The 13,707-nt window shown below is 45.3% G+C and overlaps 1 protein-coding gene across 1 annotated transcript in view; it reads left to right on the top strand.

The window, feature by feature from the left end:
- The window catches only part of LOC139549778 (solute carrier family 13 member 2-like), a 9,384-nt gene extending 4,698 nt beyond the window's left edge, over positions 1-4,686 (top strand). The window contains exons 6-12 of the mRNA XM_071360539.1: positions 211-333; positions 678-887; positions 1,195-1,289; positions 3,456-3,571; positions 3,680-3,841; positions 4,086-4,223; positions 4,552-4,686. Coding sequence (XP_071216640.1) covers positions 211-333; positions 678-887; positions 1,195-1,289; positions 3,456-3,571; positions 3,680-3,841; positions 4,086-4,223; positions 4,552-4,686 — 979 coding nt within the window. The remainder of the gene's footprint in view (positions 1-210; positions 334-677; positions 888-1,194; positions 1,290-3,455; positions 3,572-3,679; positions 3,842-4,085; positions 4,224-4,551) is intronic.
- The last annotated feature ends 9,021 nt before the right edge of the window (positions 4,687-13,707 follow it).

Here is a 13,707-nt window from a genome sequence, read left to right as displayed (position 1 = left end):
CCCTTCCCTGGCTTGGGAGTTAGCTAACATCTTTGTCACTTCCTCCATAGAATTACAATTCCCTGCACATTCCCGTTCAAAGCAGTTTTTTGTGGCGGGTGCACCGGCCCGGCGGCCATATTGGTTGTACCTACAGTTGAGTACCCTTTAGAATGTTCATGTAACTAATGCTAGTTCTAATTCTATCATTCTATCATTCCTTCCCCACAGGCTGTTCCCAGGAAATGGAGACATCATCAACTTTGCCAGCTGGTTTGGTTTCTCCTTCCCCAACATGGTTCTGATGCTGATCATCTCCTGGCTGTGGCTGCAGTTTATGTACCTGGGCTGCAAGTGAGTCATTCTTTCCTGTTATGTTTTATCTACAGCCAATAATATTCATAACACCGTCTCGTGGCAGGAAGCCGAAGCAATATGATTGTGTGCCTGCAATCCATGTCGAAAGGTGACACATTCACAAACATAAAAATGCAATATAATGACTACGCATAGTAAAACAATAGAAGGTAATGGTTTATGCTCATATTTCACTTATATAGATACTTCATTGTCCATTTATGCAAGACATTGCCATATAGACAAAGTAGATAGACGCCTATATAAGACTCAGAGACCTATATGACACTATATAGAGATCTCTGATATGTCTCCGATCTATTTGGCCCATTCACCCACAGCATGAAGAAGTCGTTTGGCTGCGGGATGAATAAAGATGGTGACAAGGAGGCGTACGGGGTGATGAAGAATGAGTATAAGAAGCTGGGCAGTATGTGCTTCGCTGAGGGCTGTGTTCTGGTGCTGTTTGTTCTGCTGGTCCTGCTGTGGTTCACCAGAGAACCAGGCTTCATGCCCGGCTGGGCCACTGTGCTCTTCAACAAGGACAGACCGTGAGTGATAGATGTCAGTATGTTCTGTGTTGTAACTTCTGGGTGTTGTGTCTACTAGTCACTCCCTGTGCTTCTTCCTGGTTCTCCCTCGCTTTTTATATCTGATAGCTTTCAGCTGTGTATCCCAGTCTTTGCTCTTTCCCGCTTTCTTACACTCATGTAAGTTAACAATTTAGCTATACATATAATGTGGACATAAACTGTAATTACACAGTACATGTCCATGTAACTACCATATCAATACATAGGGACACATTGAGAAATGGGACCAAGAGACATTGTTTATATGTAGATGTCTATGTCGCAGGTACGTCACTGATGGCACGGTGGCCATCCTGATGTCAACACTGTTCTTTGTGATCCCAGCCCAACTACCCAGATGTGGCGGGTACTCTGAGGATGGTATGTGTGTGTGTGCACGTTTGTGCATGTATGTGTTTTGTCAATATATCTATGAGTGGTGAGAGTACATAGGTGTGTTTACGAGTGTGTGATCGAGAGAGACGTTGTGTGTGTGTCTACCTGTCTGTCTGTGATACTATTGTATAGAGCAGCCTTTCGGACGTGTTAATGGTGGGTCGTGACATAATTTTTTTGGGGGGAACTCAGTCTGGGTCTCAACTTACTGTTGAGAGTTAGAATAGTAGAATACACAAGGTGCAATTTTGAAATTTGGTTGTCCATCAGCAGTTTCTCTTGTTGTCAGAATTGTTTTGTTGTACATTTGAGTCATTAAGCAGACGCTCTTATCCAGAGCAACTTATAGTAGTGAGTGTATACATTTTCATACTGGTCCCCCATGGGAATCAAACCCGCAACACTGCCGTTGCAAGCACCATGCTCTACCAACTGAGCCACACGGGACAACAGTCTCTGACAGTCACTCAATTAGCCATGTCAGCGAACAATTTTTAGATTAGTAAATTAGTCTAGCCAGCTATCTAAACTTGTAGTAGTCATGGTCGAATACCGACCGGCCAAGCAGGGCACATGCCCAAGGGCCCTGACCTCCACAGGGCCGCCATCACTCTCGCTCAGATATCATATTGACATCGCATAAGCCATGGCAAAATGTGTAGAATTGCAGGAAATTAGCTTTAAAACTTTTCTCTCCGCCGCCAGGAGGGGGGCCTATACATTTTTTGCTTGCGAGGAGGGGAGGCCCGTCAAAACAAATCTCACTTAGGGCCCCCAAAAGGGGGCATGTTTTCATGAGCTTGGGTCCCAGGAATGACTTATTTTGGTCCCAGGCTGAAAAAGTTTAAGAACCCCTGGTATAGAGATATAATCTTCAGGACTCAGTGCTTTGTTATCGTCCTGATAGCACCCTTACTTCTCAGGGCTCACACACACACACACACACACACACACACACACACACACACACACACACACACACACACACACACACACACACACACACACACACACACACACACACACACACACACACTCACTCACTCACTCACTCACTCACTCACTCACTCACTCACTCACTCACTCACTCACTCACTCACTCACTCACTCACTCACTCACTCACTCACTCACTCACTCACTCACTCACTCACTCACTCACTCACTCACTCGAGACACATCAGAGGGCTGCATCGTGATAGCGCTAGCCTCAAGGTCAGCCCTGCCCTACACGGCTGTATTCTCTGTTCTGCCCTTTCCCCGAAACAAATAGCTTTCAAATCAATAAATGACTGGCGGACATTTATAAAAGGATATAATTATTTTTTGGATAACCTTATTTGCTATTTATTATGTATAGATTTTTTTATGTAAAACATTTAATTCACTCTTTATGCAATGCGAACTGCAGAGAACACCGGAACAACAAGAATCACTGAATTTTCACAGTGAATTATTGTAATGTTTGTTTGTGTCAATTAATGCCATAAGAGATGGGTTGCCAACTGGCGATTTGACATCAAAATAAGATTTCATTCATTCATATAAATACATATGAACTTTTTCTCCCTCTGTAACCTAAACTGAGTTTGGTGTTCTTACTCCTGATAAGGTCCAAGGTCAAAACGAAGTGCTCCAGTAATGCAGCTCCTACCTCAAAACGGCAGCAGCTTAATGTGTTTGGTAAATACATGGGTGTCACAATGATTAAAGGCACTTAGTGAAGAGTTCGAGTTTGGAGTGCGAGGCAGCAGAGTTTGCGAGGCAGACTTTGAGGTGCCTTGTCATGGCTCCTTGACTTCTGGTTTTCCATTCCTGGCATAGAGTGTTTTTGTGGTCATGTTAGTGTCTTGGAGTTATCAATGGCCTTTGCTCCCTGAGTATCAATGTAAGTAAGTTAGTACAGTTATATCTAGGACAGAGTCCTGTACATCATAACAGTATAATCTCTGCCCATATAGATTTGGACAGAGATACTGTACACTTTAATAACACTGTACCTTCCTAACTACCATGTAAATACACAGATCTTCGGGACTGTAGTCTTGAGTTACCATACTACCAAGTTCCTGCAGGAGTGCCTGGAATCAAGGCTGTAAGGACCGTGATGGTAAACCTGGTGTCATTCTCCTGTGTGTGTCTTGTCCCTATAGGAAAGCCACTGAAGGCCCCTCCCACCCTGCTGAACTGGGACGTGGTCCAAGAGAAGATGCCGTGGAACATTCTCCTGCTACTGGGAGGAGGCTTCGCTCTGGCCCGGGGAAGCGAGGTACCGTCTGTCTGTAGGTTGGTCAGTCTGTCCGAATCGGTCGGTCTGTGTTTTCTTTTTTAAAACAAAAATGATGACAATTGTGGATATGTTTTTCTCTGTGTGCAGGTGTCTGGTCTGTCTCAGTGGCTAGGAGAAAGTCTGGCCCCCCTGCAGTCCATCCCTCCCTTTGCCATTTCCTTCCTCCTGTGTCTACTCACCGCCACATTCACTGAGTGCTCCAGTAATGTAGCTACTACCACACTGTTCCTGCCTATACTGGCCTCTATGGTAAGACAGAATCCCTTAGAAATGTACATACACACACCCAGGCAACACACATGGTAACACACATGTCCACTTAGAAAACCCAGATCAATCATTTTAAGTGGTGCTCCTTTTGGGACTATTCCATTGGTTCCATTTTACCGGGAAAACTAAAGGCCCGCGAGCGGTTTGGTCAGCATATTAGGCATACACTATATGTTAATTTCACCTCTTTGACTCATGTGTGACCCTGTCTGTCTGTTCCCAGGCCGTAGCCATTAAGCTCCACCCACTGTACGTCATGCTGCCCTGCACCATCTGTGCCTCGCTGGCCTTCATGTTGCCGGTGGCCACGCCCCCTAATGCCATCGCCTTCTCTTATGGCAACCTCAAAGTCATGGACATGGTACGACCTATGACCCTTCACCCCTCACCCCTCTCCATACAGTACTTTGTGTAGAGAGTGAAATACTATCCTGGATCCAAACTGAATTGTTCTGTTTCACTGTTTCAGTCTGGGCATCTCTTCATTGTAAAAAACACTTTGTGACAATTGCTGATATAAAAATAGTTTTATTCTGTAAATACAGTAAATGTGATTCATTGATTGAATCATTGAAACCAGAAGTGAAACGGAGCAATTCACTTTGGATCTAGGCTAGTAGAATACATGGTTGTGAATCATTCCGTCTCTGACCCATGTTTCTACCTGTTTTTCACCGCGCTGACAACAGGCGAAGGCTGGATTCGTTCTGAACATTGTTGGTGTCATCACCATCAACATCGCACTGAACACCTGGGGAGCAGCCATGTTCAATCTCAACACCTTCCCTGACTGGGCCAATGTTACCACCATACACACTCCCTGATCTGGAGACACTGGCAAGGAAGGAGGGAAGGAGGGAAGGAGGGAAGGAGGGAAGGAGGGAAGGAGGGAAGGAGGGAAGGAAGGGGAGAACAAAAAGGAGAGGAGGAAGAGAGCGGAGGGAAGGGAAGAGGGGAGAGATACTGTATGTACACGTCTATCTGGGACAGGCTGTGAACAGAAGACAGTGCTGATGGTCAACCCACTCAGGGTGTTCTAGACTACTACTGTATACACACTCCATATAACACAGTATCTGTTTACCGGTCGGACTGGTACTCCTCCTACACTCTGTCTAAGTTTAGATTGATTTGAATTAAATTAATTTAGATTAATCAATGGTTTTTGTACAGCTAAAACATGCAGGTTGTATTTGATCCTTTTTCGGATTGTCAAATCTGTTTAAGCTTAGAGGAGCGGACACAAGAGGGAGATCTATGATTACGTTATTATATCATAAACAACAACAAACAAACAAACATCTATTTAATGTGAAAGGCAATCTGTGTTGGAATACAAATGTTATTTTTGAAGTCAGGAAAACCATCAGTGGCATATTATTATGAAATGTTGTGCTGTTGGTCCTTAAAGCTGCTGCACAAATGTATATTTTCACTATTGTTTCAGTGTTTATGTATCATGTCTACTGTATTAAATACTGCACACAGAAAAAACTCAACCCCTCGAAATAGGAGAATCTTTTCAAGTGTCCAATCACAGGCCATCTCAAACGAAATCAAAATGTTATTTGGGGGATTTTTTATTATTTGTGTTGGTTATAATTGTATTATAGTTCATGTATGATGATGACATTACTATTTGGTTTGCACGTTGATTTCTTGGGTTAATACATTTTGTGGCACTGCTCCCTTCATACCCACTTCCTGTAGGATTGCAGAATATGAATTTGGGCAAAATGATGGGCTCAAATCCCATTGACATCCATAGGATTATTCCCACTGGCGGAGACCCCACCGGGTTCCATGCATAGTTGGGTGGTAGGGTGGTTCCATGCATAGTCAGGTGGTAGGGTGGTTCCATGCATAGTCGGGTGGTAGGGTGGTTCCATGCATAGTCAGGTGGTAGGGTGGTTCCATGCATAGTTGGGTGGTAGGGTGGTTCCATGCATAGTTGGGTGGTAGGGTAGTTCCATGCATAGTCAGGTGGTAGGGTGGTTCCATGCATAGTCAGGTGGTAGGGTGGTTCCATGCATAGTTGGGTGGTAGGGTGGTTCCATGCATAGTCAGGTGGTAGGGTGGTTCCATGCATAGTCAGGTGGTAGGGTGGTTCCATGCATAGTCAGGTGGTAGGGTGGTTCCATGCATAGTCGGGTGGTAGGGTAGTTCCATGCATAGTTGGGTGGTAGGGTAGTTCCATGCATAGTTGGGTGGTAGGGTGGTTCCATGCATAGTCGGGTGGTAGGGTGGTTCCATGCATAGTTGGGTGGTAGGGTGGTTCCATGCATAGTTGGGTGGTAGGGTGGTTCCATGCATAGTTGGGTGGTAGGGTGGTTCCATGCATAGTCAGGTGGTAGGGTGGTTCCATGCATAGTTGGGTGGTAGGGTGGTTCCATGCATAGTCAGGTGGTAGGGTGGTTCCATGCATAGTTGGGTGGTAGGGTAGTTCCATGCATAGTCAGGTGGTAGGGTGGTTCCATGCATAGTCAGGTGGTAGGGTGGTTCCATGCATAGTCGGGTGGTAGGGTAGTTCCATGCATAGTCAGGTGGTAGGGTGGTTCCATGCATAGTCAGGTGGTAGGGTGGTTCCATGCATAGTCAGGTGGTAGGGTAGTTCCATGCATAGTTGGGTGGTAGGGTGGTTCCATGCATAGTCAGGTGGTAGGGTGGTTCCATGCATAGTCAGGTGGTAGGGTGGTTCCATGCATAGTTGGGTGGCAGGGTAGTTCCATGCATAGTCAGGTGGTAGGGTGGTTCCATGCATAGTCAGGTGGTAGGGTGGTTCCATGCATAGTCAGGTGGTAGGGTGGTTCCATGCATAGTCAGGTGGTAGGGTAGTTCCATGCATAGTTGGGTGGTAGGGTAGTTCCATGCATAGTCAGGTGGTAGGGTGGTTCCATGCATAGTTGGGTGGTAGGGTGGTTCCATGCATAGTCAGGTGGTAGGGTAGTTCCATGCATAGTCAGGTGGTAGGGTGGTTCCATGCATAGTTGGGTGGTAGGGTGGTTCCATGCATAGTCAGGTGGTAGGGTGGTTCCATGCATAGTCAGGTGGTAGGGTGGTTCCATGCATAGTCAGGTGGTAGGGTGGTTCCATGCATAGTCAGGTGGTAGGGTGGTTCCATGCATAGTTGGGTAGTAGGGTGGTTCCATGCATAATCAGGTGGTAGGGTGGTTCCATGCATAGTTGGGTAGTAGGGTGGTTCCATGCATAGTCAGGTGGTAGGGTGGTTCCATGCATAGTTGGGTGGTAGGGTGGTTCCATGCATAGTCGGGTGGTAGGGTAGTTCCATGCATAGTCAGGTGGTAGGGTGGTTCCATGCATAGTTGGGTGGTAGGGTGGTTCCATGCATAGTCAGGTGGTAGGGTGGTTCCATGCATAGTCAGGTGGTAGGGTGGTTCCATGCATAGTCAGGTGGTAGGGTGGTTCCATGCATAGTCGGGTGGTAGGGTGGTTCCATGCATAGTCAGGTGGTAGGGTGGTTCCATGCATAGTCGGGTGGTAGGGTGGTTCCATGCATAGTCAGGTGGTAGGGTGGTTCCATGCATAGTCGGGTGGTAGGGTAGTTCCATGCATAGTCAGGTGGTAGGGTGGTTCCATGCATAGTCAGGTGGTAGGGTGGTTCCATGCATAGTCGGGTGGTAGGGTAGTTCCATGCATAGTCAGGTGGTAGGCTGGTTCCATGCATAGTCAGGTGGTAGGGTGGTTCCATGCATAGTCAGGTGGTAGGGTAGTTCCATGCATAGTCAGGTGGTAGGGTGGTTCCATGCATAGTCAGGTGGTAGGGTGGTTCCATGCATAGTTGGGTGGTAGGGTGGTTCCATGCATAGTCAGGTGGTAGGGTGGTTCCATGCATAGTTGGGTGGTAGGGTGGTTCCATGCATAGTCAGGTGGTAGGGTGGTTCCATGCATAGTTGGGTGGTAGGGTGGTTCCATGCATAGTCAGGTGGTAGGGTGGTTCCATGCATAGTCGGGTGGTAGGGTGGTTCCATGCATAGTCAGGTGGTAGGGTGGTTCCATGCATATTCAGGTGGTAGGCTGGTTCCATGCATAGTCAGGTGGTAGGGTGGTTCCATGCATAGTCAGGTGGTAGGGTGGTTCCATGCATAGTTGGGTGGTAGGGTAGTTCCATGCATAGTCGGGTGGTAGGCTGGTTCCATGCATAGTCAGGTGGTAGGCTGGTTCCATGCATAGTCAGGTGGTAGGGGGGTTCCATGCATAGTCAGGTGGTAGGGTAGTTCCATGCATAGTCAGGTGGTAGGGTGGTTCCATGCATAGTCAGGTGGTAGGGTGGTTCCATGAATAGTCAGGTGGTAGGGTGGTTCCATGCATAGTCAGGTGGTAGGGTGGTTCCATGCATAGTCAGGTGGTAGGGTGGTTCCATGCATAGTTGGGTGGTAGGGTGGTTCCATGCATAGTCAGGTGGTAGGGTGGTTCCATGCATAGTTGGGTGGTAGGGTGGTTCCATGCATAGTCAGGTGGTAGGGTGGTTCCATGCATAGTTGGGTGGTAGGGTGGTTCCATGCATAGTCAGGTGGTAGGGTAGTTCCATGCATAGTCAGGTGGTAGGGTGGTTCCATGCATAGTTGGGTAGTAGGGTGGTTCCATGCATAGTCAGGTGGTAGGGTGGTTCCATGCATAGTTGGGTGGTAGGGTGGTTCCATGCATAGTTGGGTGGTAGGGTGGTTCCATGCATAGTCAGGTGGTAGGGTGGTTCCATGCATAGTCAGGTGGTAGGGTGGTTCCATGCATAGTCAGGTGGTAGGGTGGTTCCATGCATAGTCGGGTGGTAGGGTGGTTCCATGCATAGTTGGGTGGTAGGGTGGTTCCATGCATAGTCAGGTGGTAGGGTGGTTCCATGCATAGTCAGGTGGTAGGGTGGTTCCATGCATAGTTGGGTGGTAGGGTGGTTCCATGCATAGTTGGGTGGTAGGGCGGTCCCATGCATATTTGGGTGGTTCCTTCCAGCAACTCTGTCTTGCGGAGAATTGAGGAGTGTGACGGACGACTAACTATCACAGTTCCCATAACGGGTGAGTCATCATCATAGTCTTTAGAGATCTTTTAGCAGATCTCTCTCTCTCCCTCCTTGTGTCTCTCTCTCCTTTTCTCTCTCTCTCTCTTTCTCTCTCTCTCTTTCTCTCTCAATAGATCTCCTACTTTGTTTCCAAAGAGGGGCACTTTGGATTTCTTTCTATACTTTTTGGTCAGTCAGGCCACTAGTAGGTTGGATTACTTGAAAATGACTTTGTGACAACTGCGGATGTAGAAAGGGCTGTATACATTTGATTGATTGATTAATTAATTCATAAATGAACAAAATATACATTTTAGTTTTAGGTCCACCACACCCCCTTCTGAGTGGTGTTTAACTAGCCATATATTTATCCTCCTATATGTTTGCAATATATGCAATATATTTTCTCCCTGTCATCTCAGACAGTGTAGGTGTTACTGGAAAGAGCTTATGAAATTAGTCATTGATTGTGGATTGATGATGATTATTGATGGGGTGGCAGGTAGCCTAGTTAGAGCATTGGGACAGTAACCGAAAGGTTGCTGGATCGAATCCCCGTGCTGACAAGGTAAAAATCTGTTGTTTTCCCCCTGAACAAGGTAGTTAACCTACTGTTTCCCGGTATGCTGTCATTGTAAATAAGAATTTGTTCTTAACTGACTTTACGGTGTGTTTTTATGCCCATTTTTCTTTTCAAAGAAAGAGGTAAAATACGAAACCTGCATAATATTGTTCTAAGATGTCTGCTGGGTAGACAGCTGCTGTTTAATAGCATATTGTACCTGTCCCAAATGGCACCCTATTTGCTACATTGTACACTAGTTTTGATAGGGCCCAGATCAAAAAGCACATAGGGTGCCACTTTGGATGTTCCCATTGAATCACTGGGAGGGTAAATAAATATATAATTTATATTCCTTTACCATGAGCCAAGAGTGGAATCACTAAGTTATACATCTGTATAGGTTGCCCTGTGGGCTGAGTATGTTCTCTCCAGAGTTTAAAGTCATAAATCATAATATATAAGGACACAATAACTGGAATCTGGAATATGATTTTTCCTCTCTTTCTGAGTAAAGCAGGTCATCAACATGTTGCCTCTCTCACCTGCCTCTCACATTAGCATCAAACATAATCAAGCTACCAATACAGTACCCACAGTCTTGTTCTATAAGAAACATGATGTTTTACATGGATTCTAAACATCACTTTGTAATAACAGTATTGGCAGTTTTCACAACTTTAGCTTCCAGCTCTCTGCCAGGTCACTGGCATCAGGATTGTCTGTAGTCAAGCTACCCTGCCTGACCTGGCTGTGTGTGGCATCTTCACCGAGCATCTCTTACCTAGGTTACCAGCCTAGTGAGAGCAGAGCTCTGATTGGCAGCTCTGTATTGTTTCCAGGGCAGCTGTTGTCAGGTTTTCTCAGGTAAGCAGGTGTGTCCAGGGAGCACCCCTGTCAGCACCTGAGCCAAATAACCAAAGCAAAAACTCACAGCAATAGAGTCTGTGATTGATTGAAAGTTCTCATTCACCAAAGAGAGATGGATATGTAAACTACTGTTCAAAAGTTTGGGGTCACTTAGAAATGTCCTTGTTTTCCATGAAAACATACATGAAATGAGTTGCAAAATGAATAGGAAATATAGTCAAGACGTTGACAAGGTTATAAATAATGATTTTTAATTGAAATAATAATTGTGTCCTTCATTTGCAGCAATTACAGCCTTGCAGACCTTTGGCATTCTAGTTGTCAATTTGTTGAGGTAATCTGAAGAGATTTCACCCCATGCATCCTGAAGCACCTCCCCCAAATTGGATTGGCTTGATGGGCACTGCTTACAGTAATAATACAGTCAAGCTGTTCCCACAACAGCTCAATAGGGTTGAGATCTGGTGACTGTGCTGGCCATTCCGTTATAGAGAGAATACCAGCTGACTGCTTCTTCCCTAAATAGTTATTGTGTAGTTTGGAGCTGTGCTTTGGGTCATTGTCCTGTTGTAGGAGGAAATTGGCTCCAATTAAGAACCGTCCACAGGGTATGGCATGGCGTTGCAAAATGGAGTGATAGCCTACCTTCTTCAAGATTCCTTTTACCCTGTAGAAATCTCCCACTTTACCACCACCAAAGCACCCCCAGACCATCACATTGCCTCCACCATGCTTCACAGATGGCGTCAAGCACTCCTCCAGCATCTTTCATTTTTTCTGCATTTCATGAATGTTCTTCTTTGAGATCCGAACACCTCAAACTTAGATTTGTCTGTCCATAACACTTTATTCAAATCTTCCTCTGTCCAGTGTCTGTGTTCTTTTGCCCATCGTAATATTTTATTTTTATTGGCCAGTCTGAGATATGGCTTTCACTTTGCAACTCTGCCTAGAAGGCCAGCATCCCGGAGTCGCCTCTTCACTGTTGACGTTGAGACTGGTGTTTTGCGGGTACTATTTAATGAAGCTGCCAGTTGAGGACTTGTGAGGCACCTGTTTCTCATACTAGACACTCTAATGCACTTGTCCTCTTGCTCAGTTGTGCTCAGAGTGGGCCTCCCATTTCTCTTTCTATTCTGGTTAGTTTGCGCTGTTCTGTGAATGGAGTTGTACACTGTGTTGAATGAGATCTTCAGTTTCTTGGCAATTTCTCGCATGGAATAGCCTTCATTTCTCAGAACAAGAATAGACTGAGTTTCAGAAGAGAGTTATTTGCTTCTGGCCATTTTGAGACTGTAATCAAACCCACAAATGCTGATGCTCCAGATATTCAACTAGTCTAAAGAAGGCCAGTTTTATTGCTTCTTTAATCAGAACAACAGTTTTCAGCTGTGCTAACATAATTGCAAAAGTGTTTTCTAATAATCAATTAGCCTTTTAAATGATGAACTTGGATTAGCTAACACAACATGCCATTGGAACACAGGAGTGATGGTTGCTGATAATGGGCCTCTGTACGCCTATGTAGATATTCCATAAAAAATCTGCCGTTTCCAGCTACAATAGTCATTTACAACATTAACCATGTTTACACTGTATTTCTGATCAGTTTGATGTTATTTTAATGGACAAAAAATGTGCTTTTCTTTCAATAACAAGGACATTTCTAAGTGATCCCAAACTTTTGAACGGTAGTGTATGTGTGTCTTTTGGAGCGTTTGGGTTAAAAGCGGAAGTCAGATTTTGGTTGGACCTGGTGTGAACCTTGTGACCAATAAAATGCTAAAGTGATCTTAATAGGGAATTATGAAAATGATCTATGCAGAGCCTCAACCAAACTGGTTTGTTGAACTGATTACACATAAGAGTTCCAGAGGCAGGATGAGTCATTCTGATGACATAGCCCACTTATTCCAACCAATCTCTGTTGCAGAGGCAGCAACCAAGCAACACAACAAGAGGTTTAGGTCCCAGTAAGTCCGTCTGTTGTCATTTATCTCCTGTGGGGACAACCATCTGATGGTTTCCTTTCTCTTCTCATGTTCAGGTGGTGTTTGTTGGTATAGCTTGATTTCATCATTGGCACCGACACTACATTGAGAAAAATAATGTGTGGGATAAAAATGAACTATGTACTGTAGGGATGACATGGAAATTACACAGGCAGGTAAATGTAAACACACATCATTTCAGAGTTAACTGGCAAAACGTTACCCTCAGTAGCCCCTATACCTATGTAACATACTGTAGATATTTAACACAAGTGGAATCCCATGGTTGATAGAATCCTGATCTAAGGATCTTAGTTGTCTAGGATCTGGTTGATACAATTGTAACAAGGAACAGGGTATAATTCATTTCACAGACATGTCTGTTTCTCTTTAACACCCACTACACTCTGTTACCATGTAATAACATAACACTTACACATAGGTATATGGAAATTGCAAATTTTGTTACACATTTTGCAACATGAATCATTTCAGAGATTTGCAGGGTCAGTTTGTTTTGATGAGCCTGTCTGGAGCATGTGCCAGGGTGGCTTTCAACGGAGAATGATACAAGACTTGAATTCACTCCACCCCCCCTTCCATTGCCCAAAAAGAGACCATTCTAGTAAAACAACAGCAAACAAGGACACCTCAGTGCTCCAGGACATTTCTTTTACCCAGATGGTAGTGGGTTTTGGTGTCATTTCAATAAAGTGCACTTCAGAACATTTCCCCACATTACACCTCTTCAGAAACCCCTGTTTCTGTCAGGAGGCGCCCCCTGCGGCTACTTGACTGTGTTGAGAGGTTGGCTGAGACCTCCCACTGTAACCTAAGAGATTATTCATCAGTAATTTATCCCTCTGTCTATCTATCATTCACCTCAGCCTTGCCCTCCTGATGAGGACATGGTTTGAATAATAAGGTAGCTGAGAGAGAGAGAGAGAGAGAGAGAGAGAGAGAGAGAGAGAGAGAGAGAGAGAGAGAGAGAGAGAGAGAGAGAGAGAGAGAGAGAGAGAGAGAGAGAGAGAGAGAGAGAGAGAGAGAGAGAGAGAGAGAGAGAGAGAGAGAGAGAGAGAGAGAGAGAGAGGGAGGGTGCTACTTTCCTGGTTCACTTGAAGGGTAGGATAGGAATTTACCTGTATTGACATACCTCTTCCACTCCTCTCTCTTACTTTCTCTCTCTCTCCCTCTCCCCACCTCTCTCCAGCTCCCTCCCCCCTCCCCCCTCCTCCCCCTCTTTCCATCTCTAGGTTCAGGTGTGGATCTTGGTCCATCTGTCAGTATAAAAGTTTGGAAGAGGTCTTCAGCGGTTCAGTCCATCATTTCCTTTCTCATTGAGAGGTCTTCTGTCAATGAGAGGCTCAAAGGGTCGACACCTCTCCTCTACCCAGAGCCACTCAGTCTA

The sequence above is a fragment of the Salvelinus alpinus genome, chromosome 22 (genome assembly GCF_045679555.1).
Source record: "Salvelinus alpinus chromosome 22, SLU_Salpinus.1, whole genome shotgun sequence".
NCBI classification, from domain to species: domain Eukaryota; kingdom Metazoa; phylum Chordata; class Actinopteri; order Salmoniformes; family Salmonidae; genus Salvelinus; species Salvelinus alpinus.
The sequence above is the reverse complement of the archived record's forward strand: the minus strand, read 5'-3'. Positions and strand labels throughout refer to the sequence as shown.